The 12,028-nt window shown below is 37.7% G+C and overlaps 1 protein-coding gene across 17 annotated transcripts in view; it reads left to right on the plus strand.

Annotated features, from left to right (window-relative positions):
- Nucleotides 1–12,028, plus strand: part of Rbm26 (RNA binding motif protein 26) — a 74,021-nt gene that overhangs the window by 17,291 nt on the left and 44,702 nt on the right. For 14 of the 17 annotated variants that reach the window (XM_021227239.2, XM_021227242.2, XM_021227240.2 and 11 more), the window contains exons 2-9: nucleotides 2,082–2,200; nucleotides 2,691–2,827; nucleotides 7,131–7,219; nucleotides 8,114–8,331; nucleotides 9,633–9,893; nucleotides 10,532–10,771; nucleotides 11,149–11,319; nucleotides 11,657–11,797. In XM_021227239.2, the coding sequence (XP_021082898.1) occupies nucleotides 2,082–2,200; nucleotides 2,691–2,827; nucleotides 7,131–7,219; nucleotides 8,114–8,331; nucleotides 9,633–9,893; nucleotides 10,532–10,771; nucleotides 11,149–11,319; nucleotides 11,657–11,797 (1,376 nt within the window). The remainder of the gene's footprint in view (nucleotides 1–2,081; nucleotides 2,201–2,690; nucleotides 2,828–7,130; nucleotides 7,220–8,113; nucleotides 8,332–9,632; nucleotides 9,894–10,531; nucleotides 10,772–11,148; nucleotides 11,320–11,656; nucleotides 11,798–12,028) is intronic. The other 3 variants (XM_040749240.1, XM_040749565.1, XM_040749202.1) reach the window with 1 other exon arrangement.

The raw sequence follows: 12,028 nt of genomic DNA on the forward strand, positions 1-12,028 counted from the left end.
GTTTTCTTTTCTTTTTTTTTTTGGTTTTAGGAGACAGGGTTTCATTGTATTGTTTTGGAGGCTACTAGTCCAGCCTGGCCTCGAACTCACAGAGATCCGCCTGATCTTTGAAGTTTTCTACATCTGGGACTTAGGATTAGGTTAGTTGGCTATTGCTGTCTCTCTTGGGATTGTGGTCAGACTGTTATTGGACATAAAGCTTTAGGTTGTTCTTTTGGGACTTCAGAATCTGTTTCCAGACCTATTTACATGGACTGTTTGCAAGTTCCTTGCTAGCCATTGCCTAGTGCCTTCGTTTCATTGTCCTGGGATAGTCTGCATGATGCTGCTTGAGTGCCCTTGGACATTGAATATTCAGATTCTAAAAGTGACAGGAAAAAAAAAGCAAGGGTAGGCCACAATGCCATTTTCACCCCTAGCCCAAAAGTGAGACACGCCATAATGTCTGCCATGTTCAGTTTATAAGCAGGTCTTTAAACTGACCTATTCTCAAGTAGGGAGAGAATTAGGTGGTAACTCCAAAGGGAGGAATGAGGGGTTATTTTGAAATTACCACAATGATGGAGACTGAGATTTCCTTACAGTATAGGAAACAAATGTAGTTTCTGGTGTGGTGTGTATGTGTGCGTTTCTGTGAGTGCATATTGCTTGTGGTGGCTGTAGGTCTACGTTGATTGTATCTTTCCACCGTATTTTCTATTTTTAGTTTTAGGCACAGGATCTCTCCCCACACCTGGAGCTCATTGATTTTTGTTAGGTTGGCTAGCTGGCCACAGCTACACAAGTCTGCCTGTGTCTGTACCCACAGTGCTGCAGTTCTGAGTATGGCTTGGCGACATGTTTTTGCTTTCCTTTTATGTGGGTGCTGGGTATCTGAACTCAGCTCCTCTTGCTTGCACAGCAGGTGCATTGTGGACTGAACCGTTTCCCCGTTTGTTTTTTGTTTTGTTTTGTTTTTGTTTTTAGACAAGGGTCTTTATGTAGTCAATCCTAGGCTGACCTTGAACTCAAGAGTTCCACCTGCTTTTGCCTCCTGAGTTCTGGGGCTAAAGGCATGCAAAGCACACCTAGCTAATCTCTTGTAACTTTGATCTCTTAATATATATATTTAAAAGTTCCTGTTAAATTTTGTATTGCCAGTATCTTTAAAGAAAATCTACTTACATTGTTATGAATTAAGTAGCTGTTTTTGTGCTAAGCCTTCACGTTAGATTTAAGCTAGGTATCTGTTTCTAGGATTTTATTAAATGGATATTAGAAGGATCCTGGAAGCAAAGGCCTGGGTTGTGTGAGTTTGAAAAGTTTAGAGGCTTTGTGAAACAGTGGTCTTTGAAAAAACGAGCTGGGTAGCGTAGAGTGCAGAGCGTCAGCTAAGGCAGCTGACTTGGGTTGCAAAAAAGACTGTTGAGAGGTAAAGCTACAGAGGGTTTTTACAGAAAAGAATATGGGAGGTAGATAGGAGTTTGTGGTGGTAACACTAGGCATTTAGAGAAATAACGCGTTGCTGTCTGGGTTCTGGGCATTTCTTTGTAAAGTCCTCCATAGTGGTTAGAAGTGTGAGCTTTAGAGTAGAATATTTTTGTTTTAAGTATTGACTCATTTACTTACTTGCTTAACAGTCTTAGGAAACCTGCTTAGCTTTTTCCCCACTCCGTTTTTCAGTGAAGTGAGAGCTTTCCATGTAATAGTAGAGCTGGCCTGGTTTATGGAATAGAATGAGTTCAGTAAAGCTAGCTATTGCTATTATTTTGTTGTTTCATTTGTAAAGTGATCCTTAATTAAATAACACATTTTATTTAGGTGCTCTTAACCACTGATCTATCTCTCCAGCACCAGTGACATGCTTTTAAAAAATTATGTTTTTAAGAAGTGATGCAGCATGTAAAATGTATTAACATAAGGAAAATATATTCATTCAGGGCCTTTCATGAGTCTGGTGTTTATATATATATAAACAATATATATATATATATATGAACTCAATTATATGTCATAGTTTGCAAGTTTTAACTCAGTTATAGACTGTGGAGTTATTTATGGGTAAGTTTCATTCAGCATTATTATTGTTTTTTTTTCTTTAGCTGTGATGCCGATCCATCAGCTCTAGCAAAATATGTTTTGGCTCTGGTGAAGAAAGACAAAAGTGAAAAGGAATTAAAGGCATTATGTATCGATCAGCTCGATGTATTTCTTCAGAAAGGTAATAACCTTTGGTTTTAAAATACTATTTGAGTAAGTTATTTAAAATAAGATTATGTATAGAATACTAAAGGAATTTAGTTCCTAGTTGTAACAAAGCTTTTAGCTGTAACAATGTTGAATACACATATTACTGATTATATAAATGGCTTCTTTCCTCAATATCTTTTATACTTGTTACATAGATGAACAAACATACTAAGAAAATGCCTATTTTAGACAATACTAAAGAAACTTCTTGGAATGTTGTATAGGGCATGGTTTTCAACTTTGTTGTACACACACATATACAGAGAGAGTCATGGATGGCAGCAGCTGACTAAGGCTTTTTTCATTCTAGTCTTGAAACTTGACTGAAGCATTGTCATGGGGCTTGTACTGCTTGATAAGCTCTTGGTCAGGACATTATGAGACTGAGTGTAGAACTGGGGAATTAAGTCTTTCTTATTAAATCTCTTTTGTTCTGAGCATGCTTTTGGTTTTATTTTTAGAGACACAAATATTTGTGGAAAAACTTTTTGATGCTGTGAATACAAAGAGTTATCTACCTCCTCCAGAGCAGCCATCTTCAGGAAGCCTGAAGGTAGACTTTCTTCAGCACCAAGAAAAAGATATAAAAAAAGAAGAGGTGAGAATTTGTTATATTGTGTTCATTCCTTAAGTTCCTAGAAGGAGTAATCAGTTGAGTTTTCTTTTCCGAACTTTTGTATTAGGTGTCCTAACTTCTCCAGGAGTGTTTAGTAAACTTAGAATTTAGTTGTAATCATGACTATGATATAGTTAATTCAAAAGAACTAAAAGTAGCAAGGAAAAGTGGTTTGAGAGGAAGTCTGGTGGAAAGTGAGTATGGGCATCTAGACTCAGTGGAGTCCTATGGAATGTGCTTATGAAAATCCCCTAGAAATGAATTGTAGCAGCATGCATTGTAAGGAAGAAGCCAGAGACTTAGTGCTCTCTTTTTTGAATAAAAAAAATTCATTCTGTTTGTGAGTGTTTTGCCTGGGTGTTTGTGGACCATGTATGTGTGTGCCTAGTACACATAAGCCTCGAACTGGAGGTATAGGTGGTTGGGAGCTTCCATGTAAGTGCTGGGAATTGAATCCAAGTCCTCTGGAAGAACAGCAGTGCTCAGTTTTTATTTGCAGTAGGCACCTTGCTCCTAGCTTAGAACAGAATTCCAGACTCCCAAAACAAAAGTAGAAGCAAGTTTTGTAAATCACTGTGTTTTCACAAGCAAGTACAGTGAACCATTCTTATCAGGACACTGTAGTTACCAAAGTTTGCAGAAGATGGCTGAGGACCAGTCTTGTAAGTAGGCCCTTTTAAAGCGTAGGGTTCCCGGTTTGCTTAGAAGTCCACTACACTGTTGTGGAGTCTTGTAGTTGTGTTCATTGGGATGACAGGAAATTTGTGTCTGCCCATCTTATGTCTCATCAGAGAATATTTTCTTTTTTTTTTTGTTTTCATTATTTAGAGAATACTTTATTAGTTGTTGTAATCAAACCCATGTAGATATTTACATATTTAAACGTTGCATATTTAATACAGTGCATTACCCTGTACAAATGGAATAAAATTTAAGTTCAACATTTCTAGACCAATGTGGCTGTTAATTTCTGTACAATGCCAACTCAACACGGTAAACTGGGATACTTTTTTCCAAAGTTGACAGCACAGCTGAAGTTTCTAAAAAATTCAAATTATATATGTATGTGTATATATGTATGTGTATGTATGTATATATATATTTTTTATATAGAAGAACAATAATAGCTGTATGTTATGCGTCAATAGCAGCAACAGCTTTTCCAGGTTCTGCAGTCATTTGAACAAAATTGTAGAGAGATCCAGCACACTCCATTAAAAAAAAAAGTATAAAACAAAATCCCAGAAAACAGCACAATTCTGTTACTCTTGTGGTACCTGGCACCATTTTGTTGTTGTTGTTTTTTGTTTTTTAAATTAGTTTCTCAATCATCATCTGGAAAGAAAACATTCTGAGCAACATCATTAAAAACAGCTCTAATAAATAAAGCACAGTCACTACCTCGTATTATAAAGCAGGCACAAGCTATTTTCCATTTACAGAGGTGTGATACAGTACTGTCCTACATCTGTACCACTAGAGGATACAATTTGAAAGGCCTTATTTGAGATTTGGTTCTGCTTTTCCCGCAGAGGGCCCAAAGGATGATATGACACAGCTCTGTAAAGGGCAGTTAATGGGAACTTTGACAAAGCAATAGAAATGACTTCATACTTCAAAAAATTTGGAAGTTTTAAGTTGAATTTTGTAATTTGTATTTACATTTGCTTAATAACCTTAATAATTTAGATTTTCTCACTTTGATGAAAATCAAGATGACTGAGGATGGTTGTGCCAGAGAAAAAAAATAGTTGGCATTCATACCAAATTGCTTTTTTGTATTCAGCTAGTTTTAGTTTGGATGAGTGTTGGTTTTGGTTTTCTTGGGACAGGAACTGCCCATTCCTGTCTTGACTGGAACTGGATGATTCTGCCTCTACTGCAGTTGTATGTCGTTCATACTTGTGTGCTGTGTGTGGGCATTTGCATGTGAGTGGCAGTGCCCACGGTCAGATCTCCTGAAGTTGCAGTGACTTGAGTTGCCTGATGTGGGTACAGGGAACCAGGCTCAAGTCCTCTCTACAAAAACAATATATGCTTTTAACCACCAAGCCACCTCTGTAGCTCCTACATACCAACCAGTCTTACTGCAATTTTGGCTCTCTATATAACTACTCCATGATGTTGAAAATGTTAATTTCCTTAGCTTAGTTCTATTTGGCAGTGACATGGAAATGCTACAAGTTATGGGGAAGAACAAGTAAAATAATGTATGGACAGCAATTGGTATAATAATTGGCACAAGGCAAGTTCCTTAGTGAATGACTGTGCTGTCACTATTGGGAGACCCTTAGTGAATGAATGACTGCTGTCACTATTGGGAGATCCTTAGTGAATGAATGACTGTGGTGTCACTATTGGGAGATCCTTAGTGAATGAATGACTGTGGTGTCACTATTGGGAGACCCTTAGTGAATGAATGACTGTGCTGTCACTGTTGGGAGATCCTAAGTGAATGAATGACTGTGCTGTCACTATTGGGAGACCCTTAGTGAATGAATGACTGTGCTGTCACTATTGGGAGATCCTTAGTGAATGAATGACTGTGCTGTCACTATTGGGAGATCCTTGTACTGTGGGAGACGTGAATGTGACTTTTGTTTTTTCTTTCCTTCCTGCTAATCTGTCCTCAGGTAAATAAGATAGCTTATTGTATAATGATAGATACATAGTAATGTGTAGTAATTCTCAAAATTATTTTTACTCTCTGGACCTGAATATATATTTTGCACACATGCACACACACCATCCAATTCAGTTTTATCTGCAGGAGAGGATCATAATATACTCTTAAAATTGTTTTGTAATGCCTGACAGTATAGTAGATAAAATGTAAGGATGACACCATTGTACTGATTATCACTTTGCCCACAGGAGACATAAAATGATTAAATTTTTGCCTGCTGGTAGAAGTTTGGTTTGCTTCCAGTTAATTTCGTATGTGTACTTAAATGTCCATATTTACATACGCACATTCCTCTGGGAAGGAGGAGAGTGTGAGAGATCAAGCAGCACCTGATACTGGTGACATTCTATGTCAGTTTCTGACACATCTGGAAGTATAGGTGCATGCCACTATAGGTAGCTTTAAATCGTATTTTAATTCTTAAGAACTCTTGAGTTTATCTGGGCCCCTGTCTAGTACATGATGATGGCAAAGGCTTAGTATTCTTTTTTTTTTTTTTTTTTTTTTTTTTTTTGAGACAAGGTTTCTCTGTATTGGTTTGGAGTCTGTCCTGGAACTTGCTCTGTAGACCAGGCTGGTCTCGAACTCACAGAGATCCGCCTGCTTCTCCCTCCCTAGTGCTGGGATTAAAGGCATGCACCACCAACACCCGGCATAAAGTTGTTATTTTTAATATTTTTCTCAACCATTTGTGACAGGTTTTTGTAGATGAGTTTTTAGAATTATCAAAATTGCCACATGGTGTGAAAACACTAAAAATTTCTGCCTGGGCATGTATTATAGTGTGTGTGTGGTGTGTAAAATATATTGCTGTGAGTGTATGTAAGATGGAGTGTTACTTGTTTTACTTGAAAGAATACATTATGGCAAATAGGAGGAGGAACATGTACAAGGAGATTTGGATATCCTAAGACACATACCTGCACTTGAGGCTGAGATATAAGGGTTTTAAGTTTCCAGTCAGCCTTCGCTATATAGTGAGTCTAAAAGTTCTAAATAAAACTGCGTCTGATAGGTTTTGTTATACTTGTTTCTTGTAGGGATTGGCAAGAGAATTTGAAGTGAAAAACAACTGATGGGGGCCAAATTGTTGAAAGAAGCATTTTTCCAAGTTAGGCTTGTAGAAAACAGTAATAGATAGTTGAATGATGCTCTAGAGTGACTCTCATTTTGTGTGGTTATTGGTATGTTATACTAAAAAACAGCTTCATTTCATGGTATTTTCTCTGTGTTTGTTTATGACTTGATTACTACTGTGTTCTGTGTTCTGTGATGTGAGACCAAGTCCATGAAACAGAAGCATGACTGTATGTTTTTGAAATAAGGAAGACATTGGCTTTCATATGTTAAAATGAAGGCATTCGCTTAAATTGTCTTTGTGTTGCTATTATCTAAAGGATTTATGACTTTACTGTTCAGTTTTAACTTTTTGACAGTTACAGGTTATAGGTTAAAGGGTTGTATTTGGTAGAGAAATTAATTTTGCTTGAATATTTGTGAATAATTTGTGTTTCTATTATACAAATTAAGCTTAATATTAAGTCATTAAAATAGTAACGTGGCAAATAATCACTGTAAAATGTCCATTTTTTATATTAGCTCACAAAGGAGGAAGAGCGAGAGAAGAAGTTTTCCAGAAGACTGAATCATAGTCCTCCCCAGTCCAGCTCCCGGTACAGAGACAATAGGTAACTTATTGAGACATTCTTAATGTTTAGGTCTTCTTCTTCCTTCTTTTTTGTTTTTTGAGACAGGGTTTCTCTATTGCTTTGAAGGCTGTCCTAGAACTCACTCTGTAGACCAGGCTGACTTCACACTGACAGAGATCCGCCTGCCTCTGCTTCCCGAGTGCTGGGATTAAAGGTGTGCACCACCAATCCACCAATGCCTGGCTGGATTTCTTCCTTTTACAATGACCATATTTTACATAGGGACAGGTAGCATTTACATTTTCTTTGTTTTCTTTTGGATTTTTTTTCTTTTTGAGATAGGACTTTCCCAATTGGGTGGTGTACAATTCATGGCAATCCTGCCTCTGCCTCCTGGGTGCTAGGATTATATTGCAGGCATGTGCCATGGCTATTCTCAGCACTGCTATTCTTTTATTGGTCCAGGAGAGTGTAACTAGGTCCTTTTCTAACAGGAACATCTAGGTCCAATGTATGTGCGAGGGGTAAGATTTAGAACAGTGCTTTGTGTATTCGTTGCTACTGACACTGCTCTTCCTCCCTTCAGATCCAGTGGCTCCAATGAGAGAGTCTATTTGGGACTTTAGGTTTTTGGGGGAGGAATTGAAGGCTCCCTTTAGTGTGATTATTTTTTTCTGTTATGGTGTCAAAAGTATTAGGAGTATGATACAAGTGATACTAGCAAATGTGATTGTAAGTATAGACTGTTTATAAGATACATATTCTATATAAGAGTTAAGAAATGAGTTGATTTACTTTTAAAAGAGATTTTAGCATAAGTGAAGTTGCCTGTGTATGTATTATGACAATGACACAACTTACATATTTGGAGGTTTTTTCCCCCTTAGATTTACTTCAGCATTATTCACATAATGTGATGATACATTTTTTTAGAAGCCGTGATGAGAGGAAAAAAGATGACCGTTCTCGAAAAAGAGATTATGACCGAAACCCTCCTCGAAGAGATTCCTACAGAGACCGGTATAACAGAAGGCGGGGGAGAAGTCGCAGCTACAGCAGGAGTCGGAGTCGGAGTTGGAGTAAAGAGAGGCTTCGTGACAGGGACAGAGACAGAAGCAGGACGAGGAGCAGAAGCAGGACACGGAGCAGGGGTTAGTGATCCGTGTGTTTGTGATTTGGTTGCAGTTCTTTACTGTAAAAATCCTTCCATGAGACTCGGTGTATTGTCTTTTATCTTTCCTGTCCACCTGCCTCTGCCTCCCAAGTGCGAGGAGTAAAGGCTTGTGCCAACCCTGCCCTGCCCAGCCTCCTACCGTGACTTTTGAGAATGCCTCTTTTTCTTTTCTTTCTTTTGTATACAGGTTCCCACTGTGTAGACTTGACTAGCTCAGAACTGGTTATGTACACCAGACTCTCCTCAAACATCCAGAGATCTGCATGCTTTGCCTCCTGGGTACTGGAATAAAAGGCATGCTCCTCCATGGCTAACTTCTGGGAATACTGCTTTAAAAAACTTTATTACTTATTTTTGTTTTTTGTTCAAGACAAGGTCTCACTATATAGTTCTGGCTGTCCTGGAACATACTATATATAGAACAGGTTGATTTTGAACTTAACCTGCCTCTGCCTTCCAGGAACTGGGATTAAAGGTGTGCACCACCAAGGCTGGCGTGTGAATGCTCTTTAAATTTTTCTATATAAGATTTTTATTTCAAGTAAATTGACTAATCTTGACACAATGTATATTTATTGAGCAGTTTTATTTTTAAAAATTTAAAAACACTTCTTGGTAATACGTAAATACAAAATACTGTTATACTGCCAGCTCCTCCCACATCTATTCCCCTCACTCTTCAACCTGATGTCTTTTTAATATTTTAAATAACCCACCAAGTGAAATGAGTGCTGCCTGGATGTGCATGAGTCTACATCACAATCCATTGTAGCACAGCCAACTTCTCCTAGGCGTGCTGCTGAAGTAAACTTCCTTGCCTTGCAGCCATTGGCCTCTGATAGCTCCTGAGCTAAGAGTGGGGCCTCCTGAGTCCTCCTCCTCTCCATGGTGGAGTTGCCTTGATTGGCAGGCAACCACATTGGCTGCGAGTTCATGAATGTAGTGGCCTTATGTTCAGAAGGCATTATTTGACATCAGTCTTCCTTGTTTTCTGGCTCTTAACAATCTCCTTGAATTGTGGCTCTATATACAGTCTTTCTGTCTCCTTAAATACTTGGGAAAGGCTGTGACATAGCTGTCCCATGTAGGACTTAGCACTCCAGTTACTTATTTTCTGCACTTTGACCAATGAGTTATTAAGTAACTTTTAAAAGGAGAACATTTGTGCCTAGTTTAGACTATTCTATATGTTTAGCAAAAACTGTCACTGTATTTTTAAGATCTGGGTATTTTTTTTATGAATATAGTTTCATAAGTTATTTCTATGTTTTCTTTCAGAAAGGGATCTGGTGAAACCTAAATATGACCTGGACAGAACAGATCCACTAGAAAATAATTATACACCAGTCTCTTCGGTGTCTAACATCTCATCTGGCCACTATCCTGTGCCTACTTTGAGCAGCACCATAACCGTAATTGCTCCTACTCACCATGGTAATAACACTACTGAAAGTTGGTCAGAATTTCATGAAGACCAGGTAGATCACAACTCTTACGTGAGGCCACCAATGCCAAAGAAACGGTGTAGAGATTATGATGGTAAGTTACTCAATTATTTTATGATGGATTTGTTTGTATTTTCACCTATTTTATTTTGTGTCTATATTTTGTAGGCAGACATTTGTATTTCTGCCTAAATTATTTGTTTAGATTGTATAATTCAAAAGGAAGGAGTTACTTAGTGATATTAGAAAGGATAGGTTAGCTTTTACACTTTATGAATTTCATAATATCTTCCATTAGTTCGCTGCTATTAACAACTTAGATTGTTTATAATATTGTTGGGGTTGACAAAAAATACCATCTGAGTTACTTTTCAAGGAGTTTGCTCACTTGAACATTTTTGACCAAATCATTCTTTAGAAATCAATTATTGGAATATATGTAGGGCCTATAAAAGTAAGCATATCCCATGTACAATTTTTCAAAGAGAATCAAAGATGTTTAAGGATTTATGATAAAAGATTATGTTTAGTATTGAAAGCATAGTTGCAATGTGGTTTTAGTGTAAAACAAGAGATTTAAGAACTAGGTGTATTATCTAATGATAAATATCTGACACAGTTATGTAAGATTATATTATATTACTTAGTATGCTTATTTGCTGTTTGTTAGCTCAGAGATAATTGTATTTCCAGAGCTTTTCACATTTATTTGTAACAATCCTTTGCTTACAGAAAAGGGGTTTTGCATGAGAGGAGACATGTGTCCTTTTGATCATGGCAGTGACCCAGTAGTAGTCGAGGATGTGAACCTGCCTGGGATGCTGCCTTTCCCAGCACAGCCACCTGTTGTTGAAGGACCACCTCCTCCTGGACTGCCTCCCCCTCCCCCAATTCTCACACCCCCACCTGTGAATCTTAGACCCCCAGTTCCACCTCCAGGTCCATTACCACCCAGCCTGCCACCTGTCACAGGTCAGCAGATCAATTTGTTTCCTGGTATTTGTTTCTTTTTATTAAATTAATAATTTCGTGCTTGTTAACAATTTATGAAGTAAGCCCATTCATGCCTGGTAGAAACCAAGTGTACTCCCATTTGGAATGAACAGTTCAGCCTTTAATGAACTTGTTACTGTGACTTTTAAAAGCTTGTGACTTATATACATTATGATCTGCCTATAGTCCTTCATAGTTTGCAGCAAAGGCTGTTTTGGAATAGATTAAGAAAAGAATACTTAGCATAAAAAGCTAGTTTACTTACAAGAGCTTGCTCTTTATAGAAAACCTTTTAATTAATAAAAAGAATATTAGGTTTGAATATATAATAATTTATTTCATTTGTTTGCTTTCAGATGATATTTCTTATTCTTTGGTTTTGACAGGACCACCACCTCCACTCCCTCCTTTACAGCCATCTGGCATGGATGCGCCCCCCAACTCTGCAACCAGCTCTGTTCCTACTGTCGTTACAACTGGCATTCATCACCAGCCTCCTCCTGCTCCCCCTTCCCTTTTTACCGCAGGTACGGTTTTGGTCCCCTCTAAATTCGTAATGCGATATAGTTTTAAAGCAGAGCTTTAAACGTATCTAGTGACTTAAAAATACTGGACAAAATTTATCACTAAAATTACACAGTACAAGGTGGACTTGATGAATTAATAGTAAATCACTCAATTAAGGTCTTTGGAAGATTTCTATTGGTAACATTTTTTGTTATTATGTAACTATTATACTTAAAATACATTAATTTTATGTTTATTAATGATAAGTTATATTACTTTTGTATTGTCAGTGTTTAAAAGTTATCAAGTGATTTTTCTTCTGTAACTGTTATTTAATTACAGTTTTTGTGTTACCAGATACATACGATACAGATGGCTACAATCCTGAAGCGCCAAGTATAACAAGCACTTCCAGACCTATGTATAGACACAGAGTGCATGCGCAAAGGCCTAACTTGATAGGACTGACGTCAGGGGATATGGATTTGCCACCCAGAGGTATTGTGAGCAGCCTTTATTTACTTCACAATGTGAATGGTGGTAAAGCAGCGTGGGGTGTAGCGTAGTAGCAGGGTGCTTCTTATCATGCACATAGCTCTGTGCTGATCTCTAGGCAGGTAAACAAATGACAGAGAGAGGGAAGACATAAGAAGGTGTGGTGATGGTTTGCTCCCTTGGTTCTCTGATCTGTCAATTTCATTTTATGAAATTCCCCCAAAGCGTGTATCT

The sequence above is a fragment of the Mesocricetus auratus genome, unplaced genomic scaffold, assembly GCF_017639785.1.
Source record: "Mesocricetus auratus isolate SY011 unplaced genomic scaffold, BCM_Maur_2.0 Super-Scaffold_2245, whole genome shotgun sequence".
Classification (NCBI taxonomy): domain Eukaryota; kingdom Metazoa; phylum Chordata; class Mammalia; order Rodentia; family Cricetidae; genus Mesocricetus; species Mesocricetus auratus.